At 46.5% G+C, this 13,147-nt stretch overlaps 1 protein-coding gene across 2 annotated transcripts; it reads left to right on the top strand.

Moving 5' to 3' along the window:
* Window positions 1-23: 23 nt before the first annotated feature.
* vcpkmt (valosin containing protein lysine (K) methyltransferase) lies at window positions 24-2,404 on the top strand. 2 transcript variants are annotated; one of them, XM_066694573.1, is made up of 5 exons: window positions 55-356; window positions 971-1,084; window positions 1,373-1,445; window positions 1,630-1,749; window positions 2,042-2,404. In XM_066694573.1, exons 1-5 carry the CDS (start codon window positions 91-93, stop codon window positions 2,144-2,146), a joined length of 678 nt encoding a protein of 225 aa, XP_066550670.1. In that variant the 5' UTR covers window positions 55-90; the 3' UTR covers window positions 2,147-2,404. The 2 variants fall into 2 exon arrangements, with proteins under 2 accessions (XP_066550671.1, XP_066550670.1); XM_066694574.1 differs by lacking the exon at window positions 1,373-1,445 and having other exon boundaries at window positions 24-356; window positions 971-1,073.
* Window positions 2,405-13,147: the final 10,743 nt, after the last annotated feature.

The following is a 13,147-nucleotide window of genomic DNA, read 5'->3' as shown; positions in this document are numbered from 1 at the left end:
AGGGGCTGGACCAGACACCGGGGCGAGTGCGCCCTCTACTGCCGCCGAGAGAGACGATCTACCCCGAGTACCAGGGAGATGTGACACAAGATGGCGGCGCTCCCGACTGAGCCCGGAGACGAGGGCTATTTCGTCCGAGAGGTGGAGAAGAGAGACGGCGGCTGCCTGCGGGTGAAGCAGTGCAGCCGGGGCGACGTGGGCTGCGTGGTGTGGGACGCGGCCATCGTGCTCTCCAAGTACCTGGAGACGGAGCAGTTCTGCGACCCCGCCGCCGGGATCAACACCTGGGCGGACAAAACCGTGGTGGAGTTGGGCGCCGGGACCGGAGTCGTGGGTCTTATGGCGGCCACTCTGGGGTGAATGCGCGACCATTGCAGCGGTTACAGTTCACAAGTCGTGTTGCATGCATTTCAAGTCTCTTTAAAGTTGTGATTGTGTAACGCTTGGATTAACTAGTACCAGGCTGGCCTATTCTGCTTATTGTTTTAGTTGAGGAATATGGATAAGCTGACCTAATGAACTAGCTGTTTAGGTTGTCCTGTTTAATGCCCCTTTATTTATTCTCCTATTTTAACAACAAAACGTTAATGACACCAGTGCAGTGGGGGAGAACAGTATTGGAGAGGGGTATCATCTACAGTATTTTCTTAGTCCTGGGTGTCATTCATTTCCTCTCATAGGTTTCTGTTGTGTTTTTCCATGGCACATCACATGCAAAGCAAGCAAATCCAGCAGAGATTTCAGCAGATAATTATCAGGTTTTAATTAATGGAAAATAGGTCTGTTTTCCACCTGAGAAAGTTATCCCTTTCTCTTTTTTTCAATGCAGACTTATTAAAAACCCGGGTGTGATTTATTAATCCTCCTGATTTATGAAATGGAGGGGGTGACCTATCCATCTCATGCAGGACTGAGTGGGTTAGTGTTGTTCATCTTGGAGAATGTAAATCTCCCTTCTTGTGTCCCTCAGAGCCCATGTGATTGTGACAGACCTGGAGGATTTACAGCCCCTGCTGGAGACGAACATCCAGGACAATGCGGCCCTGGTCAGCTCTGGGTCTGTCAAAGCCAAGGTACTGAAATGGTTTGTACGACAGCTCCATTGATTTTCCATCTGTATGAGATATGACACTGTAACGTCAGTTGTGCTGTACCGCTTTGGCCACATATACTGTTGCATTTTAAATCGGCACGTTTTCTTTGTGATGAGAGCAGGAGATATGTTAGGCAAGTAAATCAACAACAGCAACATCACTTATAAAAGCATTTTATTTATTATTAGTGTGTGTGTGTATGTGTGTGTATGTATGTATGTATGTATATATATATATATATATATATATATATATATAAATTATTCTTTCATGTGAAGGGGGGAAGATGTGGCTGAGTTTTTACCTCCTCCTGATTTCCTGCTGATGGCCGACTGCATCTACTATGAGCAGGTAGGATAGTCTTGGTACCAAATTGTAGCAGTTTTGTCAGAATGAGATTTTCCTGAGTCCTAAAGATCCTGATATCGTTATGATATGATATATTTGATTTTGTTTGCTGGAAGAGCGCAAACGCCATGCGCTTGTGTTGCTGTTTTGTTTGCCACTGTGGCAGTGTGCGTCTCTCTGCCCCCAGTCTCTGGAGCCGCTGGTGATGACTCTGCGAAGCCTGGCTGGACCGCAGACCTGCATCATCTGCTGCTATGAACAACGCACCATGGGCCACAATCCTGAGGTGGAGAAGCGCTTCTTTGAGGTCAGTGGGCCTTTCCAGAGCTCCGGTTTTCGGCAGTGACTGTCACTGAGTCTAGTTTTTGAGAGTTTGGAGTCGGTGAAAGGAGCATTATTTATCTGCCCTCGGAAGCAGGTGTATTGAAGTTGTGAGTGCTTCTCTCAACCTGCTGGGTCTGTAGGGTGGTTCCTTGACCCTAGCTGCCTGTTGTTTTGATGGTTTGTTTTGCAAATGGTTGCCCTGCTGGTTTCCACAAGATGTGTAAAAGTGGCACTGCTGGAAGCGCTCACTGGCCTCTCTCCCCAATGCTGGACAGCTGCTGCTGCGGCACTTCGAGTCTGAGGCGATCCCCCTGGAGAAACAGGACCCCGAGTACAGCAGCCCGGACATCCACGTCCTGCACCTCCACCTGCGGCCCTGACTGCACCGGCACTGCGGACCGGCAGGAGGTTGGTTGCGTTCGGACGATGCGGGGTGGAAGGCCAGCACAATGAACCTGTCCACAGACAATGATTGTAAGCTGGAGCTGTAAGCTGTGGAGAGGGACACATTGTTGTAGGTCTGGTGTGTAAACCTGGGGATTTTCTATAGAGCGCTGTCTGTATAAAATGTTTGAGATTAAATGTTTCATTTCAAAATGCGAGGAACTTTTTTAAACAATAAATATTTGAGAAAAACACTGAATTGCTTATTCTTATGCTGTAGAGGGCATATTTATTTTTGAAGAAGGAGATTGTGCAATAGCAGTATGAACAAGGGCTGTGATTCATGGGCACATGATGGGGAAATACCGTCAGTGCTGAGGATTAAAAATACATTTGAGGCTTTTAGGAATTCTGAAAAGTTTTTGAAGGGGCTTCCTGACAATATTGAAAGAGCTATGGAGTCATATTTTAATCTTAAAAAATACAAGAAACTGGCATTTGTGCAGCAACAGAGGGCTGAGTAGAAGACACTCGGGCACACAGAGCAAAGAACGGCAAAACGCCTTCTGTCTGTTGTGCTTGGGGTGCAACGACTGCTGAGAAATGAGGAGCAAACACAATTGAACGTGTCTTGCAGTAAATTGATTCCTCCTGCATTAATACAGTTATCGCATCCGCAACAAACAAAACCAAGGATCTTTAAAGGCGAGTGGATTTGAGCCTCTTTCACAGCCCCGCTCATGTATTCAAACCCACACAGTGTGGTGAGGGAGCATCTCTCCCGGGCTTGCCCCTGTCAGTCCAGTTACCCTCTGTGTTCTGTGGGCACGGCTCAGACGGTCATGCCCATCGCAGAGTGCTGACCTCGGCAGACCCCCGTGCAGCGCCGTCTTGGGGATTTACGAGATTACCCTTGGATTATAGAGGGCTGGGTGAGGGAGGAGGTCAGGAAGGCATGGGTGACGATGCTCCATACCTCTTCGGCAACTTGGATTCTGACAATTGCAGCCTGCCATCACACGAGGGAAACAGATGGAGCCACCGATCAGATTAGTAAGCGGAAAGCTGCCACAACGTTCATTATATTACACTGCAGGGTACATACATCTTGAACAACAGTAATACGTAAATTAGCTCTTGGGACCAACTAATTCGTGGCTGTTTTGTTCAAGTCACTAATCTTTAGCTGTACCTTTCTTATTGTATACTTTTAATCGTACATTTTTGTCTACATACAGTTTATATATAGCACACAGTGGCCAGGGACAGAGAAACGGGGTTATCAGGTACTGCTGTTAGCAATTCTCCAAACTGTGATGATAAATCGCTGCTGTACCAAGTCTGGCTTCAAGATGGCAGTATTGTTTACTTCTCAACAGGGCAGAGGTGTATCTATGGGTGGGTAGTGCCAAAGCACACAAAACTACCAGGCTGTGAGTGGGGGTGAAGTGTACCACACAAGACTGGACTGCCATTTTCCCACACCCGTAACAAATCTCACCCTCCTATCATGTATTCTATTGTTATTATTTTGTTAAATTAATTTACATGTATTTGTTTTTTAAATTTCCTTTAAAAAAAAAAAAATCAGTACAAGGAAGCACTGGTGCAGTATAATCAGTGTGTGTGGTGGCATGAATTGGCCACATCAGTGGGTATGATCCAAATCACTTCACAGATAAATGATTGATTTCAGACCGAAACTTGAGTCTGTATGTTGGTCCGAGTTCTAACGCCATGGAGGATTGTATTACTGCAGGGAGGAAGCCTCATTAAAAGCAGGGATTGAATTCCCAGAGCTGGGGCCAGATTGAAATGATTCCAAGTTTTTGTTTGCATCAGCTGTCTGTGCCTGGCCTGTAGCCATGTGTCTGGGTATGTATACTCTGAGCTGAGCCCCCTAATGACTGGTACCACCTTTTCCTGTATTATAAACTCTTGCACAGCACAGCAATTGATGTAGTGGTAATTGTAAAGCCTGACTTCTTTGCAAACACATCTCTTTACCAATGTGTGTGGGTAAACTATATTCACGAAGGTTTACATCAGTTAGTAACCTTCCCTAAACCTTGTTGCGATCCAATGACAATATTTATCTTGCCGGTCTAAAAGGAGGCACCTCACACTCTTTCACACACATTGAGGGTGACACATGTTTGGTCTGCAAAATCTCCTCGCTGTCCATTATAAGAAACAACTACTGCTTTGATCTAGTAGTACAGGGACCAGGGAGACATTCACCGAAACATAGATTAGCTTCATTATGGCTTTAAAGTTCCACATTGATTCCATTAGAACCCCCACAGACGGATCGACAGACAGCTCTAGACTAGATTCTGGTCTTCACTCAGACCCGCTGAGCCTAAAAAAGACTGCAGCCCCTTCCTGTCTCCTCATAGCTGTGACACAGAAAGGGCGGCAGCAGTACAGCACTAGAATATCACACCCCACACCCACTTCGAGGTGATATTTTTACCCACTCTGCTAGGCTCCTCGGGGGCCCTTTTGTGTCTCGGGGGTGCAGTGGATGTGATAGGACTAGAGATTAATTGGCGTTTGTTGTATGTCCTATAAATAGAAACAACAGTGCATTTGAGATAATCATACCCCCCACACCGCCCTTCTCTCTCTATTTTCTTGTTGCAAATTGCCTATTAAGTTCACAGCAGTAGGCGCCATTACAATTCCCTGGTTTCTGTGGAGAGGATGTGTTTAGCCTAATTGCTTTGACACGGAGTGGCTGCTGATCCCCCCCCCCCCCCTCGGGTGGAGGAGAACGGGCAGAGGGGGGGTGCGGTGTCGGGATAGATGACACACTGCCCGCCAGTGATAAGGGTCCCAGTAACCCTCGCTCAGCCCCCTGTACAGCCACTGGGTACTCACTCTGCCATCATCTCCAACTCTCTCTGAGGACAGAATCCTTTTCAAATGTCGATAAAAAACGCAGCTTTTTAATCCGAGTCCCTTGGAGGTTAGGAGATGGCCAAGTCTACAATTTAAAGAAGGTGAATAACAGAATGAGCAGAATGAACCACCAGTAACTGAAAATCACTCACTTCAAGTCATAATAATGGAAACGGCCTGTTACATTTGTTGAGGGATTTCTCAGGTACCATTACAGCAAATGGCCCACAGATGGAGCTATGTGATAAATAAATGTGAATGAATGACAAAGGGTAACACCTTAAAGGCCTTTTGTTTTAGGTACAAATCATATTTTCATTTCTGAAAATGTGTTCTTGTATTCATGATAAACTGACTGGACAACTACAGAAATATCTACACATAATGCAACCAATCTTGGTATTTTATGTATTTAGAAAGTAGTATTTTGTAGGACTGATTAAAACATACCAGGTAAAGATGTGTGTCTTAAATATGGTTTCTGATAGGAAATGTTTCTTATTATTAATGACTTCCCTGCCAACCGTTGTCAGGAGAAGCTACCACTTCCTCCCTTGGTTAATGTGCCTTAAAGGGGCCCTGCTCAATTTGACAGGCTAGGTTAGAGAAGGAACAGTTTAGATATCTGCAATCCAGTGGTTACAAAAGTAACATTTCTTATAACCATCTTTAAAAAAAGGAAACAAATGAGCAAGATTACATTTCAAAGTAGCTAAAGTATATACTAACAGCTCACTTTTAGCTATATAAGTCAACATTGAGGTCCCTCGACAGGACAGAGTTTAACCCGCGTTCTAAACCGACAGGACCCAGGAGTAGCGTTGGCTCTGATGTCACACTGAGGGACACTTATTATTGGGCATTAGACACTTCCTGTGGGTTGAGGGGAGTCTGGGCTCTGGGCTCTGGGCTGGCCCGAGCCTGGTGTGTTGTACGGGGCCCTGCCGCCACCAGAGCTTACACACGCACAGGATGTGGCATCAAGCCTGGCTTCGTGCCTGTATTTATAGTTTCGAACACTTATCCCCCCTTCTTCAGAGGCGGCAACTGGCCTCGCCTGAAGCAGCATGACAGCCTCGCTGTGTCTGCACACCCAGAGACACTCTCCACGCAGACCACAACAGATTCAGGACAAGAGATTCACAGTAAAGAGAAAAATATGCGCCACACCTCCTAACTAACTCAACACCACGTCTCAGAGCTGGGATTGAACTAAGCCTTGACCTGTGTTATAGAATACCTCTGGGATGAACTAGAATGGTGACTTTTTGTTGCTTTTAAAATGTAATTGCAGGAGGAATGGCTAAAGGAGTAATACATTTGGTAATACAAGGCATATGTAAACAGTAAGGTGCTCTTAAAACACCTTTCATTCAGTGCATTGTTTATCATTTAAGTGAACTTGAAACTGTCTTTCTACATATTGACCAACATTATCTTAATTTTCTGTTTGTTTGCATACCATGGCACTCTCCTCTTCTGTCATAGCCACAGAAAAGCAGTGCTCAGCTGGCCTGTGGCATTGTTGTCGAGAGGTGATGCGGCCTGGGCTTCCCTGACCCCTCCCCCAACCCCCGGGGCCGTCACTGACCCTAGCACACTGCACCCCCACCGGTCTGCTGCAAAGACAGCTCTCTCAGCCACCTCTGACCTGAGCGGTGACACACATATACTCTCACACACACTTTGAAATCGCAAAGGCAAGAACTCTGCCCCTGCCAGGCCCTTCGCATCTAAGTCACACACACACACAAATGCGCTCACAGACCCACACACCATTTATATGACATTGCAGAAGATTGTAGCTTGACCTGTGCCGGAGACTTTGCCATGGATGTTCACTCATGAATCGACACTGGGCCTGGGGTGAGCGAGGGTGTCCGGGGAGGCGCGGCTCTCTGTCCCCGTGCCGTCTGTAACGCGCACTGCCCCTCACGTGGAGTCCCCCTCCCCTCCTGGCACCGGCTCACTAATCCATTCAATTAGGCACAATAAGACACAGCTGTGACATTCATGACAAACCCGCACACACGGCGACTGTACTGGCCTGCGCCCTGTTGTGTAGCTCACTGAGACAGACACAAAGGAGGAGGGGGCTAGGAAGGGGATCTACACAGGAAAGAGAGGCCTAGTCACTGTTTCTGGCGCACTCTACGCCTGTCTATATACATACAGAAACAAAAGCATAACACTATGAACCATCCCAATAATTCCACAATGCAATCGGGAAAAAATAAAACAATAATACTTATCTTTCTCCCCTATGTGTTAAATACCCAATTTTTAATGCAATTTCCAATAAAACAAAACCTACTGCTAGTCTATATCACAAAACCGGTAATTGCATACATTTATTTTCTATTTTTTACCCTGATCAATCTTAAAACATATTTACTCATTTATTGGCTGTTCTAAACCACCATTTTGAAGATTCTGAGAATGCAGGGCGTTAGGTGTTGGCAGGGGTTTCACAGATTGAGCTGTATGCAAATGTACACACTGTAAACGTTCCCCCCTTACAGGAGCCAGTGTCAGAGCTTTGGGGTGTTTAAATTACATTCAGCTACCTGATTACATTTCCGCATGTACACGTTTGCTCAGCATTTGCCAAACAAACTGCAGGTTACTGGCATCCATGAATGAATCTGAGGTAGAAAGAAATAATTGTCTTTGTGAAATAAGGAGTGTCCCCCCGTGTGGAGGGAGGGTTCCTGTGCAGGGAGGTGCCCCACTACACACTAGCAGCCTGGGGCAAAACAGAGGTTTCAGGCGGTTCCGTATGTGCAAATACGTTCAAACTTACCACATATTCATGACTTACCCACATGTTAAGGGTTTGATTCCTGACTCACGCCACGGGTGCTTGTTTACAACGTTTACAAACATACGCAAGTTTCTGCCACGGGACATTCAGCTCCGTCGCAGAGGTCAGCCTGCAAAACAAGCTGCCCGTTGACAGAGTAGCGCAGATCGCATTACTTCACAGCCTTTCACACTGACCCCCGGGCCCCAACGTGCGACCCTCCGAACAGAGCTTCCTTTCAGCGCAGGGAGAGATGAGCAACCTCATAAAACACACAGAGTCCGCGGCAAAAACTGAAACATTTGCATCAGTTTGCACACCCAAATGCCTTGGCTTTGAGGGGGTGGGAGGTTGGGAGGTGGGGGTTTGGCTCCATAATTTATAATTAGCAGAAAATGTTATACGCTCCTCCAAGTTTAAAAATAGATCGAGAGAGAGGCATAACAGTAGATAGAAATAAATAGATGTATAGAAAGAGAGAGAGAGACATACAGTGATAGAAATAAATAGATTGATAGTTGATGGCTGGGTGGTCCAGTGTCAGTTGCCTGGGAGCCTTTGCGAACATCTGCAGGGTGGCGCTGTGCCAGAGCAGCTGGCTGGGTGACTGGTACGGGCCCGACAGCAGCGTAAGTGTCTGTCATGCCAGGCCATCTGTCTGTCTCTCTCTCCGCACTGCGCCGGGCTCTGCATCGCCCTCACCGAGCACAGACACACACACGGCTCATCATGAAGACAAGCTTAATGCGCCATTCTGAGGTAAAGGAAGATTTATGTGGCACTGTTATTAGAGAAAACACAGGTGGTGCAATATGCCCACCTGTGTGCTGCGGTGGGCTGCCAGCTCAAAGGCTATCATCCTCACACTGGCAACAGCTGTTCCTCTTTCAGTCTTTCACCTCTGCCACAGCGCTGACTGATTGTAACTCGAAAAAAACCCTCCCAAGCCTCTCCTACTGAAACTTATTGAGCTGCACTAGAATCCTGCAAACACAGCTGCTTCCATTGAGCTTGATAAGCCCTAATCTCATTAAGACTTTTACCTGAAGAAAAACAGCCTTGTGGAAGATTAGGGTTGGTACAGCTGTAGTGTAAGCAGGGCGCTGGATGCTGATGTGGCTCACGCATCTGCAGAGACGTCCTGCAGTGTAGGACACAGCTGGGGCTGGCTGCTGTACCCATACCGTACACTCTGTTTCTGTCACACTTCAGCTGACCAAGCAAAGTTCGAGCAGCTCCCAAAAAACAAACAAAAAAACAACGCTATAATGCTCGTTACTCATCCACACCCTCCAGATTACTAAACCAGTAATGTGTCATTCGGTTCAGTCTAAACTACGCCTCACTGATGTCCCAGTTGCCAAGAAGCTTCGCACAACACCCACCAGTTTCCCTACTGGTGTCAGACTGGGACTAGTCCCTCATAAGGATTAGACCCCCATCTGGTCTCCAGCCCTGGATACACAGCCTGGCCCTCCATCCCTGCCTCTCTCAGCACCCTGTGCAAGCCATTCTCCTCCGTGCTATATACATCACATTCCCAAACAAGAAAATAAAGCAAAAGCAACCTCCCGGTGTTATAAAATCGAATAAAAATGTAAAGGTCTCATAAATAAGCATCCTGAAAAGCTGATGTGCACTCGGCGGCTTCATGGTGAGGATTTTCAAACTGATCATTAACTTAGAGGTTTTAAGAAGCACAATATTAGTATACCTTATTTATCCCTTAATTTAGGTGTTTTTATTGATCTGGATTTGATACATGGTCGGTGAAAGCCACTTCTGCCAAGGTGAAGACCTTCGCAAGACTAGATAACGCCAGAGTTTCACAAAGTGCAAACAATGATGTAAATGCAGTCACAGATGGTAGTGCAGATTAGGACGCAGTCTTCCTGTTTTACACTGCAAGACACTTTTTGGCAGCAGGAAGCCTTTTCCTCTATCACTGCACTGGTGACACGGCAGCAGGGCACCCTAGCAGAGACACAGACACACACACGCAAAGACAATGACAGACAGACTGACTCAGATACCATGGTCATACTATTAACTTGTGGCCATTGTCGCAATACATCGGGGGGTTGTTTTTTTTTTACACTGCAGATCAAGTGAAATGTAGACATTCGGCTCTAGCCTGGTTAGTAGTCACTGCTAATGATTTACAGCTGCAGGATGGGAACAGCAATAGATGATAGCAAAAATGCTGACAAACTGCATTTGAATACATTCTTAGATGAAGTGGATATGATTTGTAGATAGCACCTCAGAATAAGTGCTTATTACAGAGACATTTAATCCAGCAGATTGTAAGAATGTGTTCACTTTTTACCCTCATGCATCGCTCCCACATACTTTATCAGACTCCACCCTAAAGGGACTCGGCGAACTACAACGCATCGTGATTGTTATCTGCCCTGATGCCGCGGCGGGGGGATGTATATAAATGGCTGGAGCCTAAACAACGGTGACTCGTGCTTTCCAGCTGCCGAGGCCTCGTCACCGGGATCACAGACACCATGGAGGTATAAATAAAGCGCTGACTAGCAGGGAGTCCCGTGCAGAGACACATGTTCGCTAACGTTTCTTGCCCGAGGGGGTAAACAGGAAACAAAAAAAGCTGCTATTTTTTTCCAGGCACCTGTTGTATGTCTGTTTATTTCCAGGGTCTTTCAAATTGTGTTCGAACAGGCTCGTTAAAATTGAATTTACTGTACCTGCCATGTCTCTAAAGAGTGCTTTATTTTAATCTCATCTGTTAGCCACAGAGCCACACGTCCACAAGACCCCTCTTTCCTTTAAAATGGTGACATTACCGTTTGACTCATGTGTGTCTTAGTGCCACTATAGTAGTCCAAAGGAGAGGTCTGACCAAATATTTCCAGTGTTCCTCTGCTTCATTATAAATTATGATTGATGATTTTTTGTTTCCCTGTGTTTTTGAAGTCTGGTGCAATTTGCCATCAGCTTAATGAGTGTGTGAATCGCAAATTGATGGATGACAAATGGGCAAAGCTAATGAGATGGGCAGGCGCTTTTGGAGAGGCAATGTGTGACATGCTGCAGTTGCACAGACCTTCGTGCCACGGGGAAGTGCAGGCTGGGAAACCACCACACTCTGCTATTGACTCAGCCAGGCCCCAGCAGATGCTAGTTTCGCACCTTGGCTGCCCATATCTCAGCCTCCCTTCTGCTTTCCTGTGTTAATGGGACCCCCCCCCAACACCCCCCACCAACCCCCCCCACCCTCCCCGCCCTCCCCGCCTGGTCTCTCTCCTCTCTGGAGACCCCAGCTCAGGAGGGTGTGGTCTGAGAGGTTTCCATCAGAAGATAATGGCTTTGAAAACCAAACCACTAGCAATCTGAGACTCTAAACCTAACCCTAACCCTATTGTGAACCCTGGACTTCATTTAAGTGCAATGTTTGATTCAAACAGTCAACATTTTACTCTTACAAATATATAAATAAATGTAACCTTTGTTATTACTGTCTTTACTTGTATTTCTGATGAAAGCTAACCATAACCCAGATCTATCTTTACATAAGTGTCCAAACCTCAAATCTAACTGTAGCCCATCTCTACGTATGCAGAGTTAGATTTAACAGTAGGTTAGGGCACGCGTTCGCAGTTAATGTCATATTCACGGATGGGAATTGTAGGTATGGACATAATTAGTGTGGGACCTCAATCTCAGTCAGGATTGTACTTTGAGAACAAGAGAATGTACACCCCTAAATTATTCTTCTCCAAGGCTGCTCCCATACATGTTCTGCGTTTGAGACAATCCAGGAAAGCTGGCAGCCCAATTCCTCTCCCAGGACTGGGGAACACAGCGCAGTTTGACACACACTGGGCCTCACAGCCCCGATAGTGAGCCAGCACAGCCGCTCAGAAACACAGCCCAGCCACAGCACTCAACACACAATGCAAATGCAGTGCTGACTTTATCCAAAAACACAAAAGGCCGATTCTTCAGGTATGCCCATCCACAACGTAACGTGGAGAAATTGAGCTGCTAGTTTTGCATTATACAAAAAAGTAACAATTATCTATTAAAATTCCAGTTGAATTGTAAATGATATCCATACCATATGACCCAGGTGACAAAGCATTAAAACTGATCACTGTATTTCGCCCGTAGGTTTTGACACAGGATTAAACTGCTTAGCAATGCTTGCTCAATACATTGGGGCTGTTGCATTTTCCCACAGTTAAAACAGTCTGGAGTCTATTCAGCTCTAACAGTCAGTATTTAACACCTAACAACAAAGAGATATACACTACTGGCAGCTTAAAATAAAGTTTCTCCCTGAATTGTGTGGCGCTGTCACTGTGGGAAAGTGTAGACTCACAGGCCTGGACTCGTCCCCTCCCACAGTCGTCTCAGGAGAAACTCGTGTTTTCCCAGGCGCATCTGTCATCATTAGTGTGAGAAGTGAGTGAAGGGACTAGAAAAGCAGTTGGGGGGAAGGGAACTGGCAATGTGGAAGCGATGGCAGGTGTTTCCTGGCACAAGTCTCCTAAGGCACAAGAGGTGTTAGGAGCAGGCTGTCTAGGCCTGTCGGTCTGCAACTGTCTGAACACGAACCTCAACACTATTAGCGCACTGGACTTGGGCACCTGCACAGAACCACTTGACACGGGGACGGGAGACTCTGCAGATCAGAGCCTGTAACTCAGCCAGCTGGCCAGTGTGGGTCCTGGGTTCGTCTGTGGCCAGAGCTGGTGCGGTGCTACGTGTGTAAGTGTGGGTGTGTGCGGAAGCTCTTCCTGCCATCCCTGAGGTCTGTACCAACACTCAGAGCTCAGATCTCCTACAGCAGGTGCACAGAACAACAGAGACAGGACAGGAAACGGGGCTGACATCATCCCTGGGCCTGGCCACATTTTGACTTGATTTTGAATTGAAATGGGACACACACACACCATGCCCCGCAGGAAGAGCAGAGAGCCGACATCACAAACACACCTGAAACTGTGAAACACGTTGACATTCCTGCTGTTATACCCACGGGCACTCTCGCTCTCCTGCAGTTTAAACACACACACGCATGTTCTCTCACACACACACACACACACACACAGACAACCAAACTAGGACAACCACAGTCTTCTGAGCCTACACTGAATCTGAACTGAAACTCCATCTGCAGAAGCAAGCAAGCAAATAAACAAACAAACAAAATAAATCAAAATATAAATGAATAGCTGGAGCCTGCTCTTAGAAGACATCTCTCTCCTTTCTGCTGTGTGGCTCATATTAACAAACCAAACACTAACCACTCATAGTC

This window comes from Amia ocellicauda, chromosome 21, assembly GCF_036373705.1.
Source record: "Amia ocellicauda isolate fAmiCal2 chromosome 21, fAmiCal2.hap1, whole genome shotgun sequence".
NCBI classification, from domain to species: domain Eukaryota; kingdom Metazoa; phylum Chordata; class Actinopteri; order Amiiformes; family Amiidae; genus Amia; species Amia ocellicauda.
This window is presented reverse-complemented; position numbering and strand designations above follow the sequence as displayed.

Bases quoted from the DNA above. Each gene is read 5' to 3' on its own strand.
- vcpkmt (XM_066694573.1), top strand. From the start codon at position 91: ATGGCGGCGCTCCCGACTGAGCCCGGAGACGAGGGCTATTTCGTCCGA. The intron at 357-970 runs GTGAATGCGCGA...TGTGTCCCTCAG, and splicing joins CTTATGGCGGCCACTCTGGG to AGCCCATGTGATTGTGACAG. The intron at 1,750-2,041 runs GTCAGTGGGCCT...AATGCTGGACAG, and splicing joins TGGAGAAGCGCTTCTTTGAG to CTGCTGCTGCGGCACTTCGA.